Source organism: Chironomus tepperi, unplaced genomic scaffold (assembly GCF_022539635.2).
Source record: "Chironomus tepperi strain 1889 unplaced genomic scaffold, CSIRO-AGI_Ctep_v1 contig_217, whole genome shotgun sequence".
NCBI lineage: Eukaryota > Metazoa > Arthropoda > Insecta > Diptera > Chironomidae > Chironomus > Chironomus tepperi.
Window position 1 is genome coordinate 1,162,171 of NW_027226339.1, and position 22,183 is coordinate 1,184,353.

Sequence of the window (22,183 nt, forward strand, 5' to 3'; positions counted from 1 at the left end):
TATTATGGCTCTTTATATCCAAACCGTGTAAAATTGGTAACATTTTAAATTCATGTAGTTTTTAAAGCTTTTTATTTTATTGCTAAATACATCGACTGCCTGTGTAAAATGCGATTGTATACAGTCAATCATTTCCATCAATATTTATTTTTGATACTCACAATTTGTTGATAAACTTGTCATCTGTTAGTAATTTCATTGCGAAAAAATATACATTATGATAGATCATTTTAGTATCGATCATAAATGTATGAATAATGAGTAGACGATACATAATGAGCAGCTTTAATGGAATTTCAAAGATTTTGATTTTAAACGGAATTATGAAATTTGAATTTGAAATCAAAGTTCAAAGTTTGAACAGTTGAACAACGGATTTTGAAAATTTGAATTTAATATGGTACTAAATTTGAATTTGTAAAATTTGAATTTGAATTCGGAAGTTCAAAATTTGAACAGAAGAATAACGTATTTTAAATTTTTGAAAAACATGTCCTGAAATGAACTTTGAAAAATATGAACTGAAATGAAATGAATTTTGAATTACTGAATTTCCAACAGAACATTCAAAATTCTAAAAGCCGTTAAAAAGTGACTCAAAAACGTGACATGCTTAAAAATACGCAAAACAGCATTTATAGTTAAGCAGTAAAAACGCGATAATCTTAATGTGTTGCAACCTTCAAATGAACTCAACTTTGAAAAGTTAAACATGTGACGATACCTTCTATTATCATTTAAATGAACATTGACATTTTACATCTCAATATTTTAGACTGGCTATCTTCACGGGAAGAGCTTGCATACCAGGAACTGATCTTAACAATTGCAAATTAATATTTCTGCTTGAACAATTCATTCAATTTCCTGATCGATATTTAATTAAAAAAGCAATTGAAGTGAGTCCACTCACCCTTGAAGCTGCATACAAATTAATTGGCAGAAATCACAAAATTTTAATAAATAATTGTCCATAATAATCCATAAGAGCACACCATGTTCGCGCCGTCATTAATTTGGCCTTGACTGACATTTTGCGACGATTTTGTAATAATAGATAAAGGCAGAGATTAAGTTATGAAATTGCATTTTATTTGCTGTCTGTAACGCTTGATGACGTTATGTCCAAAGAATCTCATGGCTGGAAAATACCAAATAATCAAGTTTCACTTGCTGACATTTAATGTCAATTGACTTCTTCAACAAAATTTGTATGACTGCAACGGAAGTGACTGGAATTTCTTTCTATTTCCTTGACGATTTCAATCAACCTTGATTGTTGCCACTTTTGAGATTTTTTGTGTGTCAATTCACACTTTAGAGCCATGGTATTGTTTACTGAGGCAAGCCTTAATTGGTCGCTCATTTAACGTATCTTAAGCATGCCATTGATGTAAAATTCTACCTAACACGAACTTCTAAAACTAGTTTGTCCACCACATGCATGTCCTCAAAAACCACGTGTTGGATATAAGTTGATCAATAAAATATTCTCACAGCTTGCCTGATTGACAAATTCTTTGTGAAAAAAGTCCGCAAAAATGGATGAAAATATTTGATCATTATTGACGCAAATATAGAGTTTCTATCAATCGTATATAAATAAACAGCAAATAAGGCATGTTAGTTGATGTATTGTTCTTTTTATTGACTTTACTAAGTATATCTGCTCATCAGTTTTGTGCTGACTAGCAATCATTTTTATATAAAGATATGTATTTAAAATCTCTGGGATTTTAGAGCCCTAGACAGGCATAGAGCTTGTACTCGAGAGCACAGTAAGCTCAGAGCAATGTTCACGAGCATGCTCATCTATTTGCAAGCTCTGGAGATAGGCTATGGTACAGTTGATTTGTACGGCCATCGAAATAAGTAAGTAAGCTCTCAAGAGTATGCTCATTGCCAGCTAGGGCGAGTATTGTCATTATTTTCTATTAAATTTCCATTTTTTTGAGACTCAACTGATTAAGCACTAAGAACTATTCACTTCGTCCACAAATAACAACATTTTTCGGTATAAAAACACAATTAAACATCTAATAATAAATTCTTAAAGAATATTTTAGTGTTCCTGTCGATAAATTAAGGTTTAACTAGATAAATTATTGCAACTTCGTTATTAAGTATAAGTATATGAAAAACATCTAGGCTGGCGACTTTAAGTCTAAATTTACAAGATAATAATTATTGTCACATACACTTAAATTAATTAAGCTTATGTATTGTGTTATAGTCCTCAAATTTTTTCAAACGATGAAGATTCTTCCACCAAAGTCCGAGTTGACCTGACTGATATATTAAACGGAACCATGGTGTTAGTGGACCATCCAGTGTCGATATCTGTTCCTCCATTTGATCGCGTTTAATCCAACATATTTCACTAACTTCACCTGGATTTGGTTTAATGTCAACGTCTTTTTGTAGAAATAGGATATAGTCGATTTCATGTTCGCCGTAAATGCCGTCGCCTCGGTCCAGATAATGAATTCTGGTCAAGTAATGGAAATTCTCTGGTCGAACCTGTTTAATGAAGATGAAATAAGATTAATTAAGGTATTGCAGAGTCATAAAGTATGAATTGTGTGCGATAAATCTAAAAATAAGCAGCAGCAGATATGATAAATATAGTAAGCACATAATGGAAAAAAAAGTCATCTGATAATGTGTAAGTTCGCACAGCTGGATCTCAAAATTGCGATTCAAAAATCGACGATATTGAGGCAATTACTGTGTATATGGATATACTTTTATGAGATAACGGTTTACTTATTGGAATCATACATATCATAATTTGGAAATGCTCCGAAAAAGAAAAGTTTAATTGAAATATGAATGAAAAAAAACAATGTAAACAGCTCATAACTGCTTATTTTTCCTCTCTTGATCGCTGCTGAGTATGGGTGACGTATGAAGAAAAATGAAAGTTTATGTGTTTTCTTCTTTAACATTCCATTCCCTCGTATTCGGTACTCACCTGACTTGATGGAATTCCTAGCTCGAAATTAAGCCGCCTTTGTGCTGCTCTTTTAATTCCAACTGCATTAAGTTCTTCCCTTTCATTTTCCAAATCATACAATGGATGTGAACAGCAAGCATTTGTATAGCAATTAGGAAATGTTATCTGCAATCATGTAAGACCATACGCAACATAAATAAATACAGTTTTACAGAAGGAATTTCATGTGACATAATATGAATGTAAGCCCTCACAAAAACCAGTTTCAATGTCGGATGTTTATTCATCTTCTTTTCTTTCTTTACTAGGTTTGTGGGTTTCCGGATTGCTGATTAATCAATTAAATATTTTTACCTTATGACTTGATCTTTTCTGCATTAACATTTCTCCTTGCCTATTGAACAAAAAGACACTAAAGGCTCTGTGGAGTTTGATATTTTGCTGATCATCCAACTTGTGACAATCTCTCTTTGATGTCTGTCCAATTGATACGTCATTTTCATTAACTAATATACAATTTTCCGAGTCTAAAGACACTTCTTGTTTGTCATTTTCTATATTTTCGACAAGTTTATGGGCAAATTGATATCTAACTTGATTCATTAAATTCACTGATTTTAAGCTCGTACCCACTACTTTCTTCAGCAACATCTTTTTGAATACTAAGCCATTTGACTTGTGATTTTGTGTGTGATAATCACAAATGGAATTTGGATGGTTCTCGGAAATTCAAAGAGAATATCGCGGGAAAGTCAATTGCGTGCTAATTATATTTATTATGCATGAAATGTAGTCTGGATCTTTATGAACACAATAGAGATCAATTAGATAATCAATTGACTATCTCAATTGCCAAATAAGACAGACCAAAACTGAATTAACAAAAATAATTGATATGGTGAAATAACGGTCAAAACTAATTTAAATTGATTGCACAAAGGTTGATTTCAAGGTTCCCGATCAGCACATATTGAAATGTTACTTAAATAGTGACAAAGTGGCAGTATACTTATAATTAAGTGGTAGCCATTTGGTAAAAACAATTAATTTTCCAATTTGCTGCCACTTGGTTTTAAGAGGTTCTAGTTTTACTGCCACTTTGTCTGTATGTGGTAACATTTCAATGTGTGCCGTTCGGGTTTGTATCAAAACAAAACAAAAACATTGAGATTTAAGTGAAAACATTGAAATCAAAATTACGGGAATTAAGTTTATTAAGAATCGAAAAATTACCTGTAATAATAGAGTATAAAATATTCAGTAAACTATTCTAATTATTCACTTAGCAACCTGATCAACATGGGTAAATCAAAGAAAAGAGAATACTCCAGCGATTCATCGAATTCTTCAGAGCCGGAAGAAAAAATCAAGAAGCACAAAAAACATAAGAAGAAATCCAAGAAATCTAAGCACAAGAAAAGTAAGAGACATTCAAGTTCGTCAGGTAATTCCTCCAATGATGAGTGGGTTGTCAAAAATGTGGATGAAAAGAAGAAATCTCCTGAAATACCGTCAAAACGTGAAGACTGGATGTCAGCTGATAACTTTTTCATACCAACATTTACGAGGAAAAAGCAGCGAAAAAGTTGATCCAGAAAAAAAGAAACTCGATGTATATGATCCAGCAACAAGTAGTAGGGAGCTAAATCCATATTTCAAAACCGGCGAAGGAGGACTTCCATCATTTCAAAGACCAAAAGATGATGATGACGATGATTACTATTCGAGAAGCTCTAAAAACATGCAACCTGTTAAGCAAAACTGGAAGAAAAATCAGCAGCCAGATATCCGGAAAAGATCGCGATCAAGGTCACGATCAAGATCAAGATCACCATCACCATCACCACCACCAGTTCATTTGAAACCTGACCGACCTACAGAAATGACAGAAAAGCCATTACTTACTCCATCAGATTTCTTAACAGACGAACAAATGAACAGTATTGGAGCTAAAATGCTGAAGGCTGAAATGATGGGTAAGACAAAACTTGCAGCAGAATTAAAAGAAAAACTTGAAAAGGCAAAAGAATATCGGAAAAATAATCCCAAAGGAAGTAGACCACGTCAAGTTGATGATGATAATAAGGTTGTGCTGTCATTACCAACTTCCTCTGGAATGAATAGACCAATAAAGCAAAATGACGTAAGAGATACTCGACATACGGACAAAAAGCAGAAGAAGAAACGAGTTGAGACACATGAGGGTGGTGAGAGGACTCGATATTATCCTGATGATGACAAATATGACATTAAGACACTATTTGAACGTGAAAAGTATTCAGACGGCAGAGATCAAGACCTTGAATTTGCAAAAGCAATCAGCAAAGTTAAAGATTCACAACAAATGGATATGGCTGATATATTCTCAGACACAATTCGTAAGGATAAGCAGTCTACATCTGATGAACGAGATGAAGCTATTAGGGAAGCAAAGAGACTTGAGAAAGTGTTGGAATCCTGTTACAAATGCTTTGATTCTCCTAAGATGAACAAGGATCTTATTGTTCATGTTGGAAAATATATTTATGTAGCCATTCCTTACCACGAGAGATTAGTTAACCATCACTTAATTATTTCACCTATTCAGCATATCCCATGTACGACGATGATCGATGAAGAAGTCTGGGAAGAGTTTAGAAATTATAAGAAGGCATTAACTCGATTCTTTTTCGATAAGAAGGAAGATGTTGTATTTTTCGAGACTGTAAAGTATCTACATAGAAGACCTCACATGGAAGTGCAAATGATGTCCAGTAGAGACTTTGAAATGATTCAATTTTACTTCAAAAAGGCTATTCAAGAATCTGAACAATTGACAATGAATAAGAAATTAATAGACATAAAAGGCGATAAGAACATTCGATCATCAATACCTAGAGGAATGCCATACTTTTGGATCGATTTTGGTAGCTCAGGAATGGCTCATGTAATTGAAGATCAAGAAGCCTTCCCATCGAATTTCGCTCAAGAAATTATTGGCGGCATGCTCAATGTCGATGTAAGGAAGTTCAGGAAGCCACGAAAGGAATATGATCCAGCAAAAAATGTTAAATATTTCAGCAATCTACTCAAAAGTGTCTTTGAGAATTTAAAATCATAGTAAACTTTGCAAAATTTGTCAAAATACCCGAAAAATCTTTTGTTTAGAAATTAATAAAAATTAAATTTTATTAAAATGAATTGCAGTTATGGTTTTAGTTGTTAAATGTCTAATTTGTCAGAAGGAATTAACATACTCACAAAGTAATCCAGTTGATTTAATTGAGCATATGAAAATTGAACATCCATTTAAAAGGAAATCTAAGCAAACTGTCAATAAAGAGACTGAATCATCATTTGATGTGAACGAAGAAGGTTTGAAAAAGGTTATTGACAAGAGTGTTCAAACTGATCAGTTAGAAATGGCTTCTGGTAATTTTTATTAGGTTTTGAAATGAACAACTATCTAATTTTGTGAAAAAACTATGATTACTGAGTAAATGTGATTGGGTGCTTATCATTGATCTACCGCATTTATTTTTACAGCATAACTAGTTCCTTGGTAAAATTTGCTTATCTAAGACAGTGGTTGGCAACCTTATTGTGCCACGGCACATTTTGTTGGTAATCAACAACCGCACATCGCATGCGGTTCATGACCGCGGCACACAGGTTGTTCCCTGTTCTAAGGATTCGTTCATTTACCACGAGGCAGAATATTTAAATAGTATAAGTGAACATTGATGCTGATCCAAATAAATTGTTTCCATTCCAATTTAGGTAGTCAGCATGAATATCTATCGCATTTATACAACCAGAATAGCACACGGTTATCAAATGGAAGTGGTTCATATGAGAGCTTTGCGGACGAAACGAAAGACAATCTAAAGAAATCTTCACAGGACAGAAAAGAAATACCGCACGAGAAACCAAACACGAGTAGAAAAGATAGACCGAAAATGATACCAGAGAGTTCTCGGACTAGATTGAATGAACATGAAGAAGTAAGCAATGAAAGACAAAAATTGCTGAAAAAAGACAAAAGAAATCCAAAGAAGTTCTATAAAACATCAATTGAACGATGGAGGCCAATTGGTGATGAAAAAATCAACTGCCCGCGTTGTTCTGCATATAAAAGACCGACAGTCAAGACTCAGCGTCAACATGTTACAGATTCATCAATCGTTTCATCATTTCTCATGACTTGTTGGCCACTTTGCTTCTCTCCGTGCTACCTTCCGACGCCTAAGTATGAAAATCTTTTCTGTCCGGTCTGTAATTATCATTTAGGGATTTATGATCATCAAAAGAAGATTGTCATTTCAAATCCGAATTTAGTTCAAGATTAACATGCTGCATATGCTTATGTTATTTTAAAGATTCTTTGTGTTTAAACCTAATAAAGTAGAATTGGAAATGCCATATGGTCTAGTTTTAGAATTGTTGTTTCAAATGTGCAAATGATGCAAATTGCGGAAGTTAGCAGTAAACTACTTTCCGAGCAGCACAACGTAGTCGGTACTAAGGTTACCTGAAGTCTCGCGCGAGACATAGACAACAAGGAAGTTCTTCGAAGTCTTGACAAATATCGAAACAAAGACCAGGAAGTCTTAGTTCTTTTTTTAAAGAAAAACATGAAAATTACCTAGACTTACTGTACGGGCTTGAGTCTTTCACGACAAAATGAATTCTTAATATGAATGAACTCTTTGATTCCTTTTGTAAAGTAAGATAAACAGTAAGAACAACTTCAAAATCTTGCAGCAAAAACATCCTCAACTAAGTATTGCGGAACATATTCTTTTAAGAATCATTAGTTTTTGGAAACCGATTGCATACAAATGTTTGGCATGTTTATAACAGCAATAAAATCCAATCCTTTATAAATATTTTAAGGATTCATCGGAGATTATTTTAAGATGTTCGTGCTGCACGCAATTTGCAAAAGAAAACAAAACGTATAAACAATTTTTATTGTTGGGAATAAATTCTAGTCATAAAATTTGAAATTTGGTCTTGCAGTTGAGTCATGTCAATTTTTTACTAAAATATCTTTGGTTTACTTCCAAATCTTAAAGATATCTCTCAAGATCATTAACATTTGAATATTTTTTCACAGATTCTTTTGATTAATCAGATAGAATCAGACCAATATTGCCCCACTGCTACACAAAATGATAATAAATGCAAGAAATACTCTTCTCATGTCATCTTATTGAAAAATTCATTTCATTTTACAAATATTTTTCAGATTTTTATTCACTTTTTATGGAATGCGAATAAATTAAAAAAACAGCAACAACATTACCTTACGAATGAAAAATTGATAGAATGGACTTTAAAATTAACAAAAACAAAAGAAGATATGGAAGATTAAGATAGACATTTGCAAAAATATGTAAGAGTCATCGACGGATGGAAAAGTTTTTTTTTGGAATATTTAGTGTATTAATATTTAAAGAACTAGTTAAATTGCGTTATTAAATTGCAAAAACAAATCCAAAAAGTAATTGAAATTTCGAAGAAAAAATATTTTCAGTCCTGGTCTTGAATCCTGATCTTCAAAAAAAAAATCAAAATTTTTCCAAAGTTTCACAATTTGTATTAAATTCTCAACTTCATGGAAAATCGAGACATTTTGAACTTTGTAGGAACACAGCAACAATTGAGAAAAGAACAGCAGAATCACGGAAAAAATACAACAAAAAATCGCCAACGATGATTGAATAATACTTTTTATTAAATAAAAATCTATAATGTCTTTATTTTCACAGTTTTGCAACAAAATTCACAAAAGAATGTGTGAAAAAGAACAATTTCTGACTTATTGACTGCATAAAAACATAAAAATTAATTTGATTTTTAATTTTTTTCTTCAGCTCGACACAAAATTGAGTCCGAAAACTCAGTTTTCAAACATAATATTGCACAAAACCAATAAAAACCTAACAAGCACGATCTTGTATAAAATAAATATAAATCGCTTTGATCGTCAGCAACATTGTTGCACTTCGGCAAATTCCTTCAGTGAAGAAAGACTTTTTGAGAATCTAATCTGTTTTTCTCTACTCTCATTCTAGTGCATGTGTTTGTGAGAATGTATAAAATTTACAGGATTGAGAAGAATTGGCATTAGTTTGTTGTTGGCACTTGACGATACAAGACTGATCATCTATATTATTGAAAAAAAAATCCTTTAAACATTTCTCAAATCAATATTGTGTTGTAAATAAGAGTTTCTTTTGAATTCTTATAAGTGATAATGGACATATTAATCAGCAAATGATCCAGAAATGAATTTCAAAGTTTTAAATGAAAATTTTTAAAATCAAAATGTTTTCAAGAGTTGAATGAAGTGAAAATCATATCAAATATAATAACTTTATGGAACTCAATTGTGACTCATTAGTAAGGATGAAAGGAGAAGAAACGGTAACTATTTAAAAAGAGTGCTTCTTAATTTTTGATTGAATTTAAATAAAATAGATTTTTTGAGTGTGATAAAAATTATTATTAATTTGTGTAAATTTTAACAAGATATAGACAATTTTAACAAGAACAAGGTTTTGATAGTTTAGTATAGTGCATTTAGTGTATTGTGTATGAGAAATTATTTAAATATGCAAAATATTGATTTCGAGTTAAAATTGAAATTTAAAATTAGGAAAAATGTGATTTTTAAATTGTTTTTCAAATTAAAAATCATAAAAATTGTGATTTTTAGAATTTTCGTATGCAAAAAACGCAAAAATCTCAATTTATATAATTTTTATGATATTGTTTGAGCTTTGATATTGAAAAAATCAATTTAAATTCTAAAATTAATTTGCAATTAATTTGCAGTTAATTTTGAAAAAAAAAAAATAAATAAATGTAGCTATAATTAGCTTCGAATTAAAAATTCAAAAAAAAAAAAATAATCCATAAGGAAATAAATTTTTATAATATTTTGGATGCATTAGGATGCATTTTGTTAAATATTTTAATTTATCCATTATTACTTTAGATTTCATCATATTTATTCTAACAAATTAAAGCTTATATTTTAATAGCGATTTAATAGGAGATATTGATCTTGAATTGCAGCAAACTTAATACATACGATTAGTTTTTTTTTTTTCATAAATCGCGCAGTGACATAAGTTCACAGCAAGTGAATTAATCATCATTATTTGTAATTCTCAATGAGTAAATTAGCATAGATAAGAAATAACACATTTTTCACGCTTCTTTTAAGAATTATTTAAAGTAAGTGAGTTATCACTTGTTTCTTAATTAACGAAATTAAGCTTTGACCTAACAGACAAATTTTAATATTACTAAGAATTAATTAAATTTATTTGTAAATTAACAAACATTATGTCAACATATTTAATCATATAGGATTTTGTTTAATCTTTTAAATGTATCATGTGTAAAGTATTAAATAACTTCTAATCTATTCATAGAATTTGTAGAATTTAATTGATTTAGATTTCATTTTTGATTTAAATTTAAAATTTGTAAAAAATTAATGTAATTTTCTCTTATTTTCAATATTAATCAGAAAAATCGAAAAATAATCCTTAAGATTGACGACGAAAAAATGGAAATCGTCTACAATGACAAAGACAAGGGCATAGATTCTTCCTCAAAACGAAAATCTTCAGATCATTCGTCATCATCATCTAAGCGGAAAAAATCATCAGAAATGAGTTTATCAAGTTCTAAACATAAATCTTCTAAAAAAGATAAGATTATTGCTGAACTTTTTGGAGCCGAAGATCAGGAAATTCCAAAAAAATCATCATCTAGTTCGTCAAAACACAAAACAAAAGAAAAACATTCAACATCCAAGAAAAGTTCGTCAAGTCAAAAATCGGAACAGAATTCTGACTTAAAGAACAAATCATCAGATAAAAATGATTCAATATCTAAAGAAAATTGCTCATCGTCATCCAAATCCAAGTCTTCAGAGAAATCTTCATCAATTCAAAAAACTGAATCGGAATCAAAACAGAAACCTTCGGAAAAATCTAAAGAAAATTCCTCGGACCAGACATCATCATCATCAAAAAAACACAAATCACCATCAAAATCTAAAGACGATTCATTAAACCAGTCTTCATCGTCACACAAGTCGTCATCTTCAACACCCAAATCGGAAAAATCTTCTTCATCCTCAAAACGCAGTAAATCTTTGGATAAATCATCTTCGTCGCATTCAAAACGAAGAAAATCTTCAGATGAGACGAAAAAAGACAGTAAGGAACGAAAAAGTAAGAGCATGAGTCAGAAAGGGTTGATCAGTCAAGCAATTAAAAACATGAAAGAGGAAAACAAGAAGTTGTTTAAGGAAATGTTTGATCAACTTAGAGACGAGACTAAGAAAATGGTTGAAACTATTTTAAGCAGTAGAGAATCGACTGACTTAAATAATTCAAAGTCTTCTTGCAATGATAGCTTAGTATTCGATGAAGAAGCAGTAATGAAAGAGTTTGCAATGCTTGGAGAACCTTTTGATTTCCATTGCGTTAATGGAAATTGGATCCGAAAATGTGAATTTAAATACTTTATTGATCCAAAAGACAATGTAATGAAGTGCCGGAAAATAGCAGATTACAGTCATTTAGCAGAACTTCCTTTTGAAAAGGATAGTTATTGTAAGAATTCAAGTAAGGAAGAACAAAAAGTTGGAAATGAACCAAAACTTATCCCGAAGACAGAAATTCCTATGCATGAAATGGAGCATAGTCTTCTTCTTCCTAATGAATCTTTCACAATGAGACCTATTAAGACTGAAGCTATTGATGATGAAGAAATTCTCACAAAACCAGTCAGTGTCTTCTCAACACCTGCATTACCTCAATACTTACCTGATTCTAAACCAAGTTTAAGGATAAATCAAATCAAATCTGAGCCACAACCCCATTGCTCAAAAGACAATTTACCAATTAAAATAAAACAAGAACTAAGTGAAGATTCTAAGGAATACTTTAAGGTAATTCCACAGAATTCTGAGATTTCAATAAATGTAGATTCCTTAAAATCAAAGAAATTGGCAGATATGTCACTAATAAACAAGTGGATAGCTAGTCAAAATAAAAATCATGGATTTAAGGACAAAGAAACACTGAATTTAATGATGTCCAAAAGTTCCTTGTTCTCATTATTTAAATGCATGGGAATTAACTGCTGTTATACGACAATCAGCTATGAAAATTTCTTAGATCACCTTAACATTCATATGGAAGAGAACTGCTCAATCAAAGATTATTTCCTGAATTGTCCGTACTGTTTGGACAAATCATCATGTCCAATAGACCTTATTGAGCACTACAAGCACGTCCATTACAATTGCATTTATCAGTGTAACTTATGCTTTTATCGAGCTGCTGAGCAGCAAAGTGTATTTGATCATCAAGTGCATTACCACATCAAGGACTCAAAGAATCATAAAATCCTTGAGTGTCCAAACGTTTTCCCTAGAGATGAAAAGATTGAGGAGTGTAAATCAATGAAGAAAGTTAAAGACATCAAGGAACATCTAACTTGTGAATGTGAGTTAGCATGTCAATTTATAGATTTTTTTACAAAACTGAAACTTTAGACCACAAAATTAATATTTCTTCCTTTGCTTCCATTTACAGTATGTTTTGAAGAATTCATCATTCCAGAAGACTATGTCAAGCATTTAAAATCGAGTCATCAGCTCGCAGAAGAGAAGGATAAGGCTGAAGAACAGGTTAACAAAATGAACGCCGACTTTACAAACAATAGAATCGGAAAATATCAATGCTTGGACTGCGAAAGTACAAAACCTTTTGGATCGAATAGTCGAAGTAAGTGTATCTTTTGGTATTACTTAGAATCAGGGGTGTGCAACTTATCCCGTACCGTTCATTTAAGTTTAGAGTACAAAGTCTACTTGGATTTTGTGAAAATCATAAAAAATCGGATTTTTTACGGCAATGTCTGATCCTTTATATTTGTATACAGCAAATCTGCCTTCTTAGAACTTGAAAAACACACAGAACCCAAAACTAATAATTCTTATTCTCCTTATTTTCCCACAGTTGAAATGCGATCACACCTCCAACAACATCCAAGAGCGCTCCATTATGTCTGTGTTCGTGAAACTAATCAGTACAAACACATGAGGATAAAGTCAAGAGGAGATCTTCAAGTTACGAAGTATAATGGAGATTTGGAAGTGCTGAGAAATGCTGAAGGAATTTTAAAAATAAGTGCAATGTAGATCAGTGGAAGTGAACCTGAGTGTTCCCGAATTTTTTTCCAAATGTCTTGAACAGTAAACCGTGTGCGGCTCAATACTAAGATGTGCCATATTTCAGTCTAAAACGCTTATTAGTTGTAAAATTGTGTACATATAATAGAATAAAATTTGTAATTAAGTCCTACCGACTTTTTATATTCTTATTTATTTATTTATTTACAGTGAACAGTTGAATCATGCATCTTATGTATCACAATGTTGCACCCTCGATGAAATCATAATAGTGCAGTTTCACTTTATCCAAGGGGGTAGAATGTGTTCATGAATTTATAAGTTACTCACCCTTGACTTTACAGAGGTGCCTATAGTTTATTAGTATGTTATAATTCAAGAAACATATATTTTTATGGTCCAAGAATTTTATGATTATGTAATATGTAGTAAAGGGTTTGATGCAGGTATAGTTTGTATTTTACCCTTTTCTAATCTTCTACATATGTACAGTTTAACTTCGAATATAGCAGGTTGCTGCTAACCTACAAGCGAGGAGTTTAATAGACTGTAAATCTATGTTTTAAAGTACTTATTCCAGCACAGCTTCGGGCACCATCTGTGTTTTTAGTGAAAACAGGAAGTTCTACGAAAAGATGAAGCACTTGACGTTTGGTCAGCCATAGAGTCAGATCGATAGCTTCTACATTTACCTAATTTCCGTTTTAGTAACATAGAAAGCAGTAGTAGGACGCTAGAGTCCTTAATATCCCGAACTGGCAGAAGGTTTCCAAGGATAGAGCTGTCTTCAGACATTTCCTACGCGCGGCAATGGGCCCTCGTGCGCCTCAGCCAAGGAAGTAAATAAGTAAAGAGGACAACCTGTTAAATTGGGTTCCGTTCACTTATCACGTACCGCGAAAAATCGATTTTTCCTTAACCTCCCTTTCCAAAACGTGTTACTTGAAAAGTGAATAACAACTAAAAGTAAAGAGGATCACCATGTTTTTGAGTCTTATTTATACAATATCATAAATTATCATATTCACACCAATAGAAGCTTGTTTGATCAATACTGCTTTAAAACATTCGACTCAGAATATTTTTTCTATTGTATGTAGGTACGCAGTAACAGTAATTAAAGCAGGTCAAATTAAAAAATTTGACCATTCATTAATTAATTTTAATTAGGGGAGTTGCTTAAACAACAGCTATTGCAATATTATTCATTATCAGGTAGCACATCCGTTGGTAGTACCCTCACGCCTTCCCATCCCCTAGTAGGAATTTGCTAGTAATTTGTTAGTAATTTGCTAGTAATTCTTTACTAGCCACTTGCCATTTGCTAGCAAAAAGGACTGTCCAAAGAGTCGACAAAGTCCCACTTTGGCACTTGCCAAATGGCTAGTAATTTTACTAGTAAGTTGCTAGCCATTTGCTTGCCATTTACTAGCCATTTATTAGCAATTTGCTAACCATTTACTAGCAATTTGCTTGCCATTTACTAGCAATTTGCTTGCCATTTACTAGCAATTTGCTTGCCATTTACTAGCAATTTGCTTGCCATTTACTAGCAATTTGCTTGCCATTTACTAGCAATTTGCTTGCCATTTACTAGCAATTTGCTTGCCATTTACTAGCAATTTCTTCATATATAAATGGAAAGCTGATTTAAATTTTGAAAATCCGTTGCCAACTGAAAAAAATTTGAAATAAAATTAACAATTATTTAAAATTTTTAATATATTAGGAACATTTTATTTGATTTAGCTTAAGATTCATGATTTAATTGATTAATCATCACATTACAATTTTTTTGCTTTGTGTTTGAAAAATATCTGGAATGCTGATCTAATAACTTCGACTGTACAGGATAGGTTTCCATCAGAACCTTTAAAAGATTCAACAATCATTTCAAAGAAGATTGGATAATTTATAAGACAAATTCTGTCACTAGGGCGGCTATAAAAAAAAAAGAAAAAAGAAAATATAATAGCTTTAATAATATCATAATAATAATTGTTGTGTGGAAGAACTTCCCAAATGGACAAAAAACGTTATAACTAGTCATTCACTGGACATTCACTAGACATTGACTAGTTTTAATGGTTTTCGTCCGCTAGGGCTTAAACAAAAGAAATTTTCTTTTCGACTAAGCAGAAAAATATAAAAAAAATGGTCCTCGTCGAAAGAATAATTCTCAATTTTCTCTTAATTCATACAAGTCACAAACTTCAGAGTTTTTTTTTTCATAAAACATTTCCAGCAAACATTTTGTTCCTTTTAAAAATCACTTTAACACAGCTCACGTACTATTTTTGAAAATTTTACTTTATCTCATTCAATTTTTATTATTTTTTTTTTTTTTTTGATTAGAAATAAAATTCTTAAATAAATCAAAAAAAGTCAATTAAATTTTATGAAAAAAAAAACTATTATGCATTATTACTAACTGGAAATTTGATTTGAAATTTTTCCTAATGGTGTGCTAAAGAATTTTTTATAATATATATTAAACTCACCCATTCATCGATCCCCAAGCTAATTCCTTTTTTATGAATTCATTAGAAAATAAATATGTCATAATTGTTGCGATTCTTCCATTTGCTGACTTGTAACAGCCTGAGGAGTCATGAAGTAATTTTAACATCGAAGCCTAAAATAAAAATAATATTTATTAAAAATAAAAATTTTAAAAACAAAACATGTAAAAAAAGTAGTTTTCAACTTCTAGGGAGTCTCGATTAGAGAAATTTTTTTTTGAGTAATTTCGAGTTTCCAATTTTTACGCGCAAAAAAATATATTTTTATCCTACAAATATTTATACTTACCATGTTATTTTTAGTTGTAGTGTCATTTAATTTCTCAACAAATTCTTGAAAATCGATTTTCGACTTTATCTTTTCAAATGACGATAAATCTCTTCCATTGGTACGTCCTGATGATAGAGCCGATAAGACTTGAATTTTAATTTCACGTTTTAATTCTTCTATTATCTCTGTCTTCATCCTTTGTAGCATCTTTTCTATCTCCTGTTTTTTAATAAATTAAAAAAAAATCGAGTTAGTGTCAAATTAACGAATTTCAAAAATACGAAAATTCATTTGAGGGCCTGCAAGTAGAAAAGAAATATCTTACATTATTAAAACGACATATTATATATTTTCAGAAAGGTCTTAAGTTGTACTACATATCCAAAAAAATTAACTATAGTTTTACATAACATCCAGGGTTGGATGTGATGAAAACCATACTTTTTCAGTGGAACTTTTAATTCAGTTCCAACATGCAAAAAATATTCTTTTGAGGTTTTTAGATGCACAAAGCAACGAATTAAAACGCAATGTAAAGAAATTTTGTAATTAACTCTGGAGTTCTGAAATATCAATTTTTTAACTCTGTCTACTTTTATATGGGGTTTTCACAAAAACAGCCACAACTTTTCACTGGAAGCATATTTTCTAATGATTTAAACATCGTTTGATAGCTATTTTTAAGCATAATTTTGTTAGCATAAAACATTTTTGGTTGCATAAAATTTAAATTTTTAAAAACCGTTAAACCACTTTTTCATGTTTTACACTGAAAATTATCCTAAAATTCATTTTTCATGATTTTTGACTTTTAAGATAAGTTTTAAATACTCTTATACTCATAATAAATCTATAGACTTGTTTCAGCAGTCAAAATTCAAGAAAAATGAATTTTAGGATAATTTTCAGTGTAAAACATGAAAAGTAGTTTAACGGTTTTTAAAAATTTAAATTTTATGCAACCAAAAATGTTTTATGCTAACAAAATTATGCTTAAAAATAGCTATCAAACGATGTTTAAATCATTAGAAAATATGCTTCCAGTGAAAAGTTATGGCTGTTTTTGTGAAAACCCCATATAAAAGTAGACAGAGTTGAAAAATTGATATTTCAGAACTCCAGAGTTAATTACAAAATTTCTTTACATTGCGTTTTAATTCGTTGCTTTGTGCATCTAAAAACCTCAAAAGAATATTTTCTGCATAGTTGGAACTGAATGAAAAGTTCCACTTAAAAAGTATGGTTTTCATCACATTCTTAAGACCTTTCCGAAAATATATTATATGTTATATTAATAATGTAAGATATAAGAAATATAGCTCAAAGAAGCCAAAATGCTTACATCTCATTTCTACTTGCAGGCCCTCAAATGTACAACGTTAAAATGGAACAAGAATTATATATGTATAAGCAAAAAGAAGACATCAGATGGAATTTTTTTCCTCATACAAATTTTATGAGTCCCTATTAAAATAACGAATTTTAAAAATTCGGAACTTCATTTTTACGAACACTACATTTTTTCAACCGTATCATTTTTTTGAAAAATTCTTCATGCAAATCTCTTATAATTTTCAAATTTTAAAAAGCCGTTAATTTTTTCAAGCATTTTAATTTTCTTAAACATATATTTTACAGCTAAGTTTTCTACTTATATTGAAGAACTATGCTAATTTAATTGTTTTTAATGTGAATAAACAGTTTTATTGTAGAAAACATTAGAAACTTGATGTATAAATGCTTGAAAAAAATCAACGGTTTTTTAAAATTTGAAAATTACAAGAGATTTGCATGAAGAATTTTTCGAAAAAATGATACGGTTGAAAAAATGAAGTGTTCGTAAAAATGAAGTTTCGAATTTTTAAAATTCGTTATTTTAATAGATACTCAAATTTTATATTTTCTTCAAATTTCCAAAAACCCGTTAAACATACACACTTTCTTTGTGTCAATAAATTTGCAAAACGTTATTTACCATACTTTTTCATCTTACTTTAGTTAAATATTCTTACTGTATGTAAAACATATTTGAAAAAGTAAAAGTAAAGCAAATAACGTGTTTATATTTTAACGTGTTTTTAAATCTACCAAAATCTACTCAAAAAAATCTAAAATTATATACCAGGATCATTGTAGTTGATGCATCATTTGGAGCGTATTCCAACAAAACTTCATTTGAAACACTATTATTGACATTATCCGTCAATTTTGATTCAATCGGTAACGAATGTGCAGATGAAACATGTGATGGAATAGACCCTGATGAAAATGTTGTTGGTAATTGAACAGTTGGTGACAGGGGACAAGTTGATGGCAATGATACAGTTGCTAAGTTATTGTCGTTCACTTGATCCGTATTCTTAAGTTTCTAAAAAAAAATAATAATACAAATAAAAAAAATATATCATTAGATTTGATTTTTAAAGATAGTGCTTTAGACTAAAAAAATAGAAATAGAGGTAGAAAGCTAAAATATTTCAGATTTTACATTCAATAAGAAAGCAAAGAAATTTGATAGAATATTCAAATTAAATTATGACATAAACGGTATAAGAAGATTCTTGTCTATGCCAAAGCTTTTTTTCAATATTTCAGAGGAAAAATTAGATTCATTTAAATGAAAATTCAGTAAATTTTGTATTAAGTAAATTACGCCCTTTATAGTCTCGAAAAATAGGTATATATGTGCCCCTTCTTGAGATGTTATTTAAAAAAAATATTATTGTGAAAACCTGAGTCCATATTAAAATAACGAATTTCAAAAATTCAAATACTAATTTTTTCAATTTTCTTTTTTTCGTAGGGTTATTTGAAAAAATTTTCGAATTTTTAGAAACCGTTTTACATAAAATGAATGATATTTTCTTAAAATCAATTTTATTTTGATGATTCTAAATTTTTTCCAAGAGGTTCTACAAAATGAAAATTCGAAAAAATTAGAATTTCGCAAAAATGAGTTTGCGTATTTTTGAAATTCGTATAAATAATTCGTATTTTTGAAAATATTAAATCAAATTTTAAGTCGTTGATATTTTCAAATGTATTTTTTTTTTAATTTCGCCAATTTGCTTACTTTAACTTGGTTTCGAAGATCTAAATCACCATATTTATTAAAGTTGATGGGGTGTTTTCGTTTCAGTTTTTTCATTTCTTTTAAATGTTCTTCATATTCACTATTTCCATATTCGGAGTAAAATTTGGAGGCTTCCTTAGCTGCATCAAATGTTTCTAAGAAGAAATAAAAATGTAAAAAAAAAATAAAATTAAAATTGGGTTCAAGTAATGATGTAATATAAAATTAATTTTTGATTTATGCTCTTAATAGTTATGACTATATTATTGTCCAAATTTCAGTATTTTTGTCCAAATTTCAATATTTTTTACCCTATTTATGACAATTTAAGCAATCCAATTTATAGAAATATTTCCTTAAGGAAAATGCATTAAAAATCATCGCAAATGTTTGAAAATATTACATCTAACGTATTTTTCAAATTAATTAATATCTTTGTCTCGGAAAATTATTCAAAAAAGAAATAATAATATTTCTAAAACCAGATTTTCGAAATTATTATACTTTTTAATTTTAGTAAAAATTATTTTCAAAATTGTCAAAAATTAAAGTAGAAATTATGTATCAATAGTCCATATATTTTTTTAGATTTTCGCATTTACCAAAATATTTATTTGATTTTATAGTTATTTAAAATATATATATAGTAAAAACAGAAAAAAAGAGATGGAGAAAAGGTTTGGCTTACCAACATTATCGATTAAGATTTTTGCTTTAAATATGCTCCAATTTTTTATGACTTTCATATCAGTTTTGATATTTTTGATATATCCATTGTATTTAGCCAATGGAGGAAAATAAACAGCATCGTCACCCAGCATCCATCTTGACTGAACTATTTCGCACGCATTGTTTTCCTCTAAAAATTCGACAATTTTGTACATACCTAAAATGAAAAAGAAAAAAAAATATTAAAGGCAGTTTTATATCTATAATAAAGAAAATAAAATATTAAAAAAAAGCAAATGAATTAAGCTATTAGGATGAAAATCTATAGTTTTGAGATTGGAGTCATTGGAAACAATAAAGAAAAATCCTCATTAATGGAAAATCTGTAAAATTTTCGATAAAGGACATTTAAATTAATCTTGCAAGGCACAAAATTTTGATTCTTGATTTTGAATTCATGAACGTCTGAAGATTCAAATGGTAGTTCATAGATATTTGCTTTCTCGACGTATTCAACTCCATGCAAATAAACAGTTTCTCCTTCAATAACAAATTTTTCAATTTTAACAATTCGGCCGTCTATATCTTGAACAAAACTATCCTTTTCATTATATCCTAACGTTATATCATCTATATTTAAACGCAAAAAAGTTGTATTATCAATTTGCTTGTCCAATTTCTGTTTTCTTTTGTTGCAAATCTTCTCAGGAACTTCATTCATTCTCTCCATTAATCTTTTGTAAATTTGCTGTAACGGCTTTGCAGGTGATTTAACAGATCTTTTCAATATACCTATATGATTCTCAAAAGGAAAAGAAGAGAAATTATCCAGAGCTCCATATTTAAGTACATCGTCTGGCAAATGTTTTAAAATGTGAAAATTATAAGTCATGTATTTCTGTCCAAATATAGTAATAAAATTCTCAGTAAAATTTTGTATCAAAGTGCGAGCTAAATCATTGAACTTAAAGCAAAAAGTTTTGTCTACTAAAATTACTAAAATTAAATGAAAATACATAAAAAGATCAAAGTGTTCTTTTTGTAACTCTGATTTAAGTACTACTGGGCCAACAAACAACGCGAATGTTCTTAATTCACTACCTTTCCACAGATTCATTTTCTCAAGCCCTCTTAAACGTCTTTGAAAATCAGACGGCTGCTGATTTTCATACATCGCGATTTTCAAACTAATACGGTGTTTGGTTTTTGCATCATAAAAGCCCTTGAAACCAAAAAATATATCTAAAATACGTCTCATGATTCCTAACAAGCAGCAATGAAGGTAATCTATAGGAAAATCTTCCACCATATCCAAATCAACAATTTTTTCCAAAATTGAGTAATGACTATGGTGTTCTTTGTCATCTCTTGCTCTAAACTTCTCATTATTTCGCTTTTCGTAGTCAGAATCATTAGAAAATATAGTTTTATTCTCGTAACGAAAGCCTGGTACATAGCATTTTGGACAAGATGAATAACCTCCATGACCCTTAATGCCACATACGCTGCTTCTTGCAGGTGCGTCAAGAATTATGGATCGTATTTTTAGTGGAATAATTATGTTGTTGAAAGTATAACTTTTAGACAAATCGATGAATTCATAGACAAAATCTTTTAACAAAAAATTAATATCATTAGGCTTAGATTGGCCTGTAAAAAGAGAAATTGTAAATGGTTTGGAATTTATGTTAAAAATTTTACCGATTAAAGGCCACATACAACAAATATTTTTGCTGTTTTCATAAATGGGTGCACCGTCTAAACAAATGTCCAATTCTATGTAGTCAGGCATTTCATTAAGTGTATTAAGAATAAAATTAAGGTTATGCTTTAAGCCGATATACAAATAGTCTCCGGAGTCTAATGTCTTTATATCAGAGGTCTTGGGTGTGTTTAAAAGTGTATTGTATGTTAATGGGAGCTCAGGATGATATTTATTCAATATTTTTAATAAACTACTTACAGCTGATCTGTTAATTTTATTTTTTATTGACCAATCTACCAAAGAATCTCTTAAATTGGATGATTTTTGCGTTTCTTCTTGTTCTATTATGAAATCGATGTCCAATCTGTTATTAATCTCGCCTTCTTCCTCAAAATCTTGTGCACTTGCATTTTTCACTTCACTATATGCATCACTAAAGCTTAATTCAGTTCTTTTGAATATTTTATCTCTTCTTTTTTTCTGTTTTTTTTTCAACTCACTATAAACTTTATAATTTTTCATATTACCTTTCTTTATTTGTATTATTCAATGCACAATCACTTAATATTTGAATTATCACTCACGATTTTAATTAATCTAGATTTATTACACTAAAAAAATTAATTTCTTTCGACCGCGTTTTCTTCTTTGAAAATATTTTTTGATACTGTATCAATGATGTGTATCCATGGAAAAATTACTTTTTTTACTGTATCAATGATGTGTATCCATGAAAAAATTACATTTTTTTCAGAAATTTTTGAACCAGAAAATTGCTAG

The 22,183-nt window shown here is 30.0% G+C and overlaps 6 protein-coding genes across 6 annotated transcripts; 3 read left to right on the forward strand and 3 right to left on the reverse strand.

The window, feature by feature from the left end:
* Nucleotides 1-1,623: 1,623 nt before the first annotated feature.
* On the reverse strand, nucleotides 1,624-3,660 carry LOC139090242 (isopentenyl-diphosphate Delta-isomerase 1-like). The gene is made up of 3 exons (XM_070639986.1): nucleotides 3,311-3,660; nucleotides 2,975-3,121; nucleotides 1,624-2,520 (listed from the first exon to the last, which is right to left on the reverse strand). Exons 1-3 carry the CDS (start codon nucleotides 3,605-3,607, stop codon nucleotides 2,206-2,208), a joined length of 759 nt encoding a protein of 252 aa, XP_070496087.1. The 5' UTR covers nucleotides 3,608-3,660; the 3' UTR covers nucleotides 1,624-2,205.
* A 366-nt stretch (nucleotides 3,661-4,026) lies between these two features.
* On the forward strand, nucleotides 4,027-6,136 carry LOC139090238 (CWF19-like protein 2 homolog). The gene is given in 2 exon segments (XM_070639983.1): nucleotides 4,027-4,542; nucleotides 4,544-6,136. Coding segments are annotated over 2 exon segments (1,800 nt in total). The 5' UTR covers nucleotides 4,027-4,255; the 3' UTR covers nucleotides 6,057-6,136.
* Nucleotides 6,137-6,144: 8 nt separating this feature from the next.
* LOC139090340 (probable DNA-directed RNA polymerase I subunit RPA43) lies at nucleotides 6,145-7,284 on the forward strand. The gene is made up of 2 exons (XM_070640104.1): nucleotides 6,145-6,367; nucleotides 6,716-7,284. Exons 1-2 carry the CDS (start codon nucleotides 6,145-6,147, stop codon nucleotides 7,282-7,284), a joined length of 792 nt encoding a protein of 263 aa, XP_070496205.1.
* A 1,950-nt stretch (nucleotides 7,285-9,234) lies between these two features.
* LOC139090236 (transcriptional regulator ATRX homolog) lies at nucleotides 9,235-13,327 on the forward strand. The gene is made up of 4 exons (XM_070639979.1): nucleotides 9,235-9,367; nucleotides 10,482-12,474; nucleotides 12,565-12,756; nucleotides 12,991-13,327. Exons 1-4 carry the CDS (start codon nucleotides 9,320-9,322, stop codon nucleotides 13,170-13,172), a joined length of 2,415 nt encoding a protein of 804 aa, XP_070496080.1. The 5' UTR covers nucleotides 9,235-9,319; the 3' UTR covers nucleotides 13,173-13,327.
* Nucleotides 13,328-14,903: 1,576 nt separating this feature from the next.
* LOC139090341 (uncharacterized) lies at nucleotides 14,904-19,913 on the reverse strand. Its single transcript, XM_070640106.1, has 6 exons — nucleotides 19,718-19,913; nucleotides 19,030-19,184; nucleotides 18,079-18,324; nucleotides 15,975-16,175; nucleotides 15,665-15,798; nucleotides 14,904-15,104 (listed from the first exon to the last, which is right to left on the reverse strand). The coding sequence occupies exons 1-6, from the start codon at nucleotides 19,911-19,913 to the stop codon at nucleotides 14,948-14,950; spliced, it is 1,089 nt and encodes a 362-aa protein (XP_070496207.1). The 3' UTR covers nucleotides 14,904-14,947.
* On the reverse strand, nucleotides 19,078-21,960 carry LOC139090257 (uncharacterized). The gene is made up of 2 exons (XM_070640003.1): nucleotides 19,718-21,960; nucleotides 19,078-19,184 (listed from the first exon to the last, which is right to left on the reverse strand). The coding sequence occupies exon 1, from the start codon at nucleotides 21,923-21,925 to the stop codon at nucleotides 20,021-20,023; it is 1,905 nt and encodes a 634-aa protein (XP_070496104.1). The 5' UTR covers nucleotides 21,926-21,960; the 3' UTR covers nucleotides 19,078-19,184; nucleotides 19,718-20,020.
* Between the last annotated feature and the right edge of the window lie 223 nt (nucleotides 21,961-22,183).

Coding starts and splice junctions, on each gene's coding strand:
- LOC139090341 (XM_070640106.1), bottom strand. CDS start 19,913: ATGTACAAAATTGTCGAATTTTTAGAGGAAAACAATGCGTGCGAAATA. Junction 18,325..19,029: donor ATCTTCGAAACCAAGTTAAA/GTAAGCAAATTG, acceptor ATTTTTTTTTAG/AAACTTAAGAATACGGATCA. Junction 16,176..18,078: donor CATCAACTACAATGATCCTG/GTATATAATTTT, acceptor ATTAAAAAACAG/GAGATAGAAAAGATGCTACA.
- LOC139090340 (XM_070640104.1), top strand. CDS start 6,145: ATGGTTTTAGTTGTTAAATGTCTAATTTGTCAGAAGGAATTAACATAC. Junction 6,368..6,715: donor TCAGTTAGAAATGGCTTCTG/GTAATTTTTATT, acceptor ATTCCAATTTAG/GTAGTCAGCATGAATATCTA.
- LOC139090236 (XM_070639979.1), top strand. CDS start 9,320: ATGGAACTCAATTGTGACTCATTAGTAAGGATGAAAGGAGAAGAAACG. Junction 9,368..10,481: donor GGATGAAAGGAGAAGAAACG/GTAACTATTTAA, acceptor AATATTAATCAG/AAAAATCGAAAAATAATCCT. Junction 12,475..12,564: donor GGAACATCTAACTTGTGAAT/GTGAGTTAGCAT, acceptor TTCCATTTACAG/TATGTTTTGAAGAATTCATC.
- LOC139090257 (XM_070640003.1), bottom strand. CDS start 21,925: ATGAAAAATTATAAAGTTTATAGTGAGTTGAAAAAAAAACAGAAAAAA.
- LOC139090242 (XM_070639986.1), bottom strand. CDS start 3,607: ATGTTGCTGAAGAAAGTAGTGGGTACGAGCTTAAAATCAGTGAATTTA. Junction 3,122..3,310: donor AGAAAAGATCAAGTCATAAG/GTAAAAATATTT, acceptor ACATGATTGCAG/ATAACATTTCCTAATTGCTA. Junction 2,521..2,974: donor TAGGAATTCCATCAAGTCAG/GTGAGTACCGAA, acceptor TTCATTAAACAG/GTTCGACCAGAGAATTTCCA.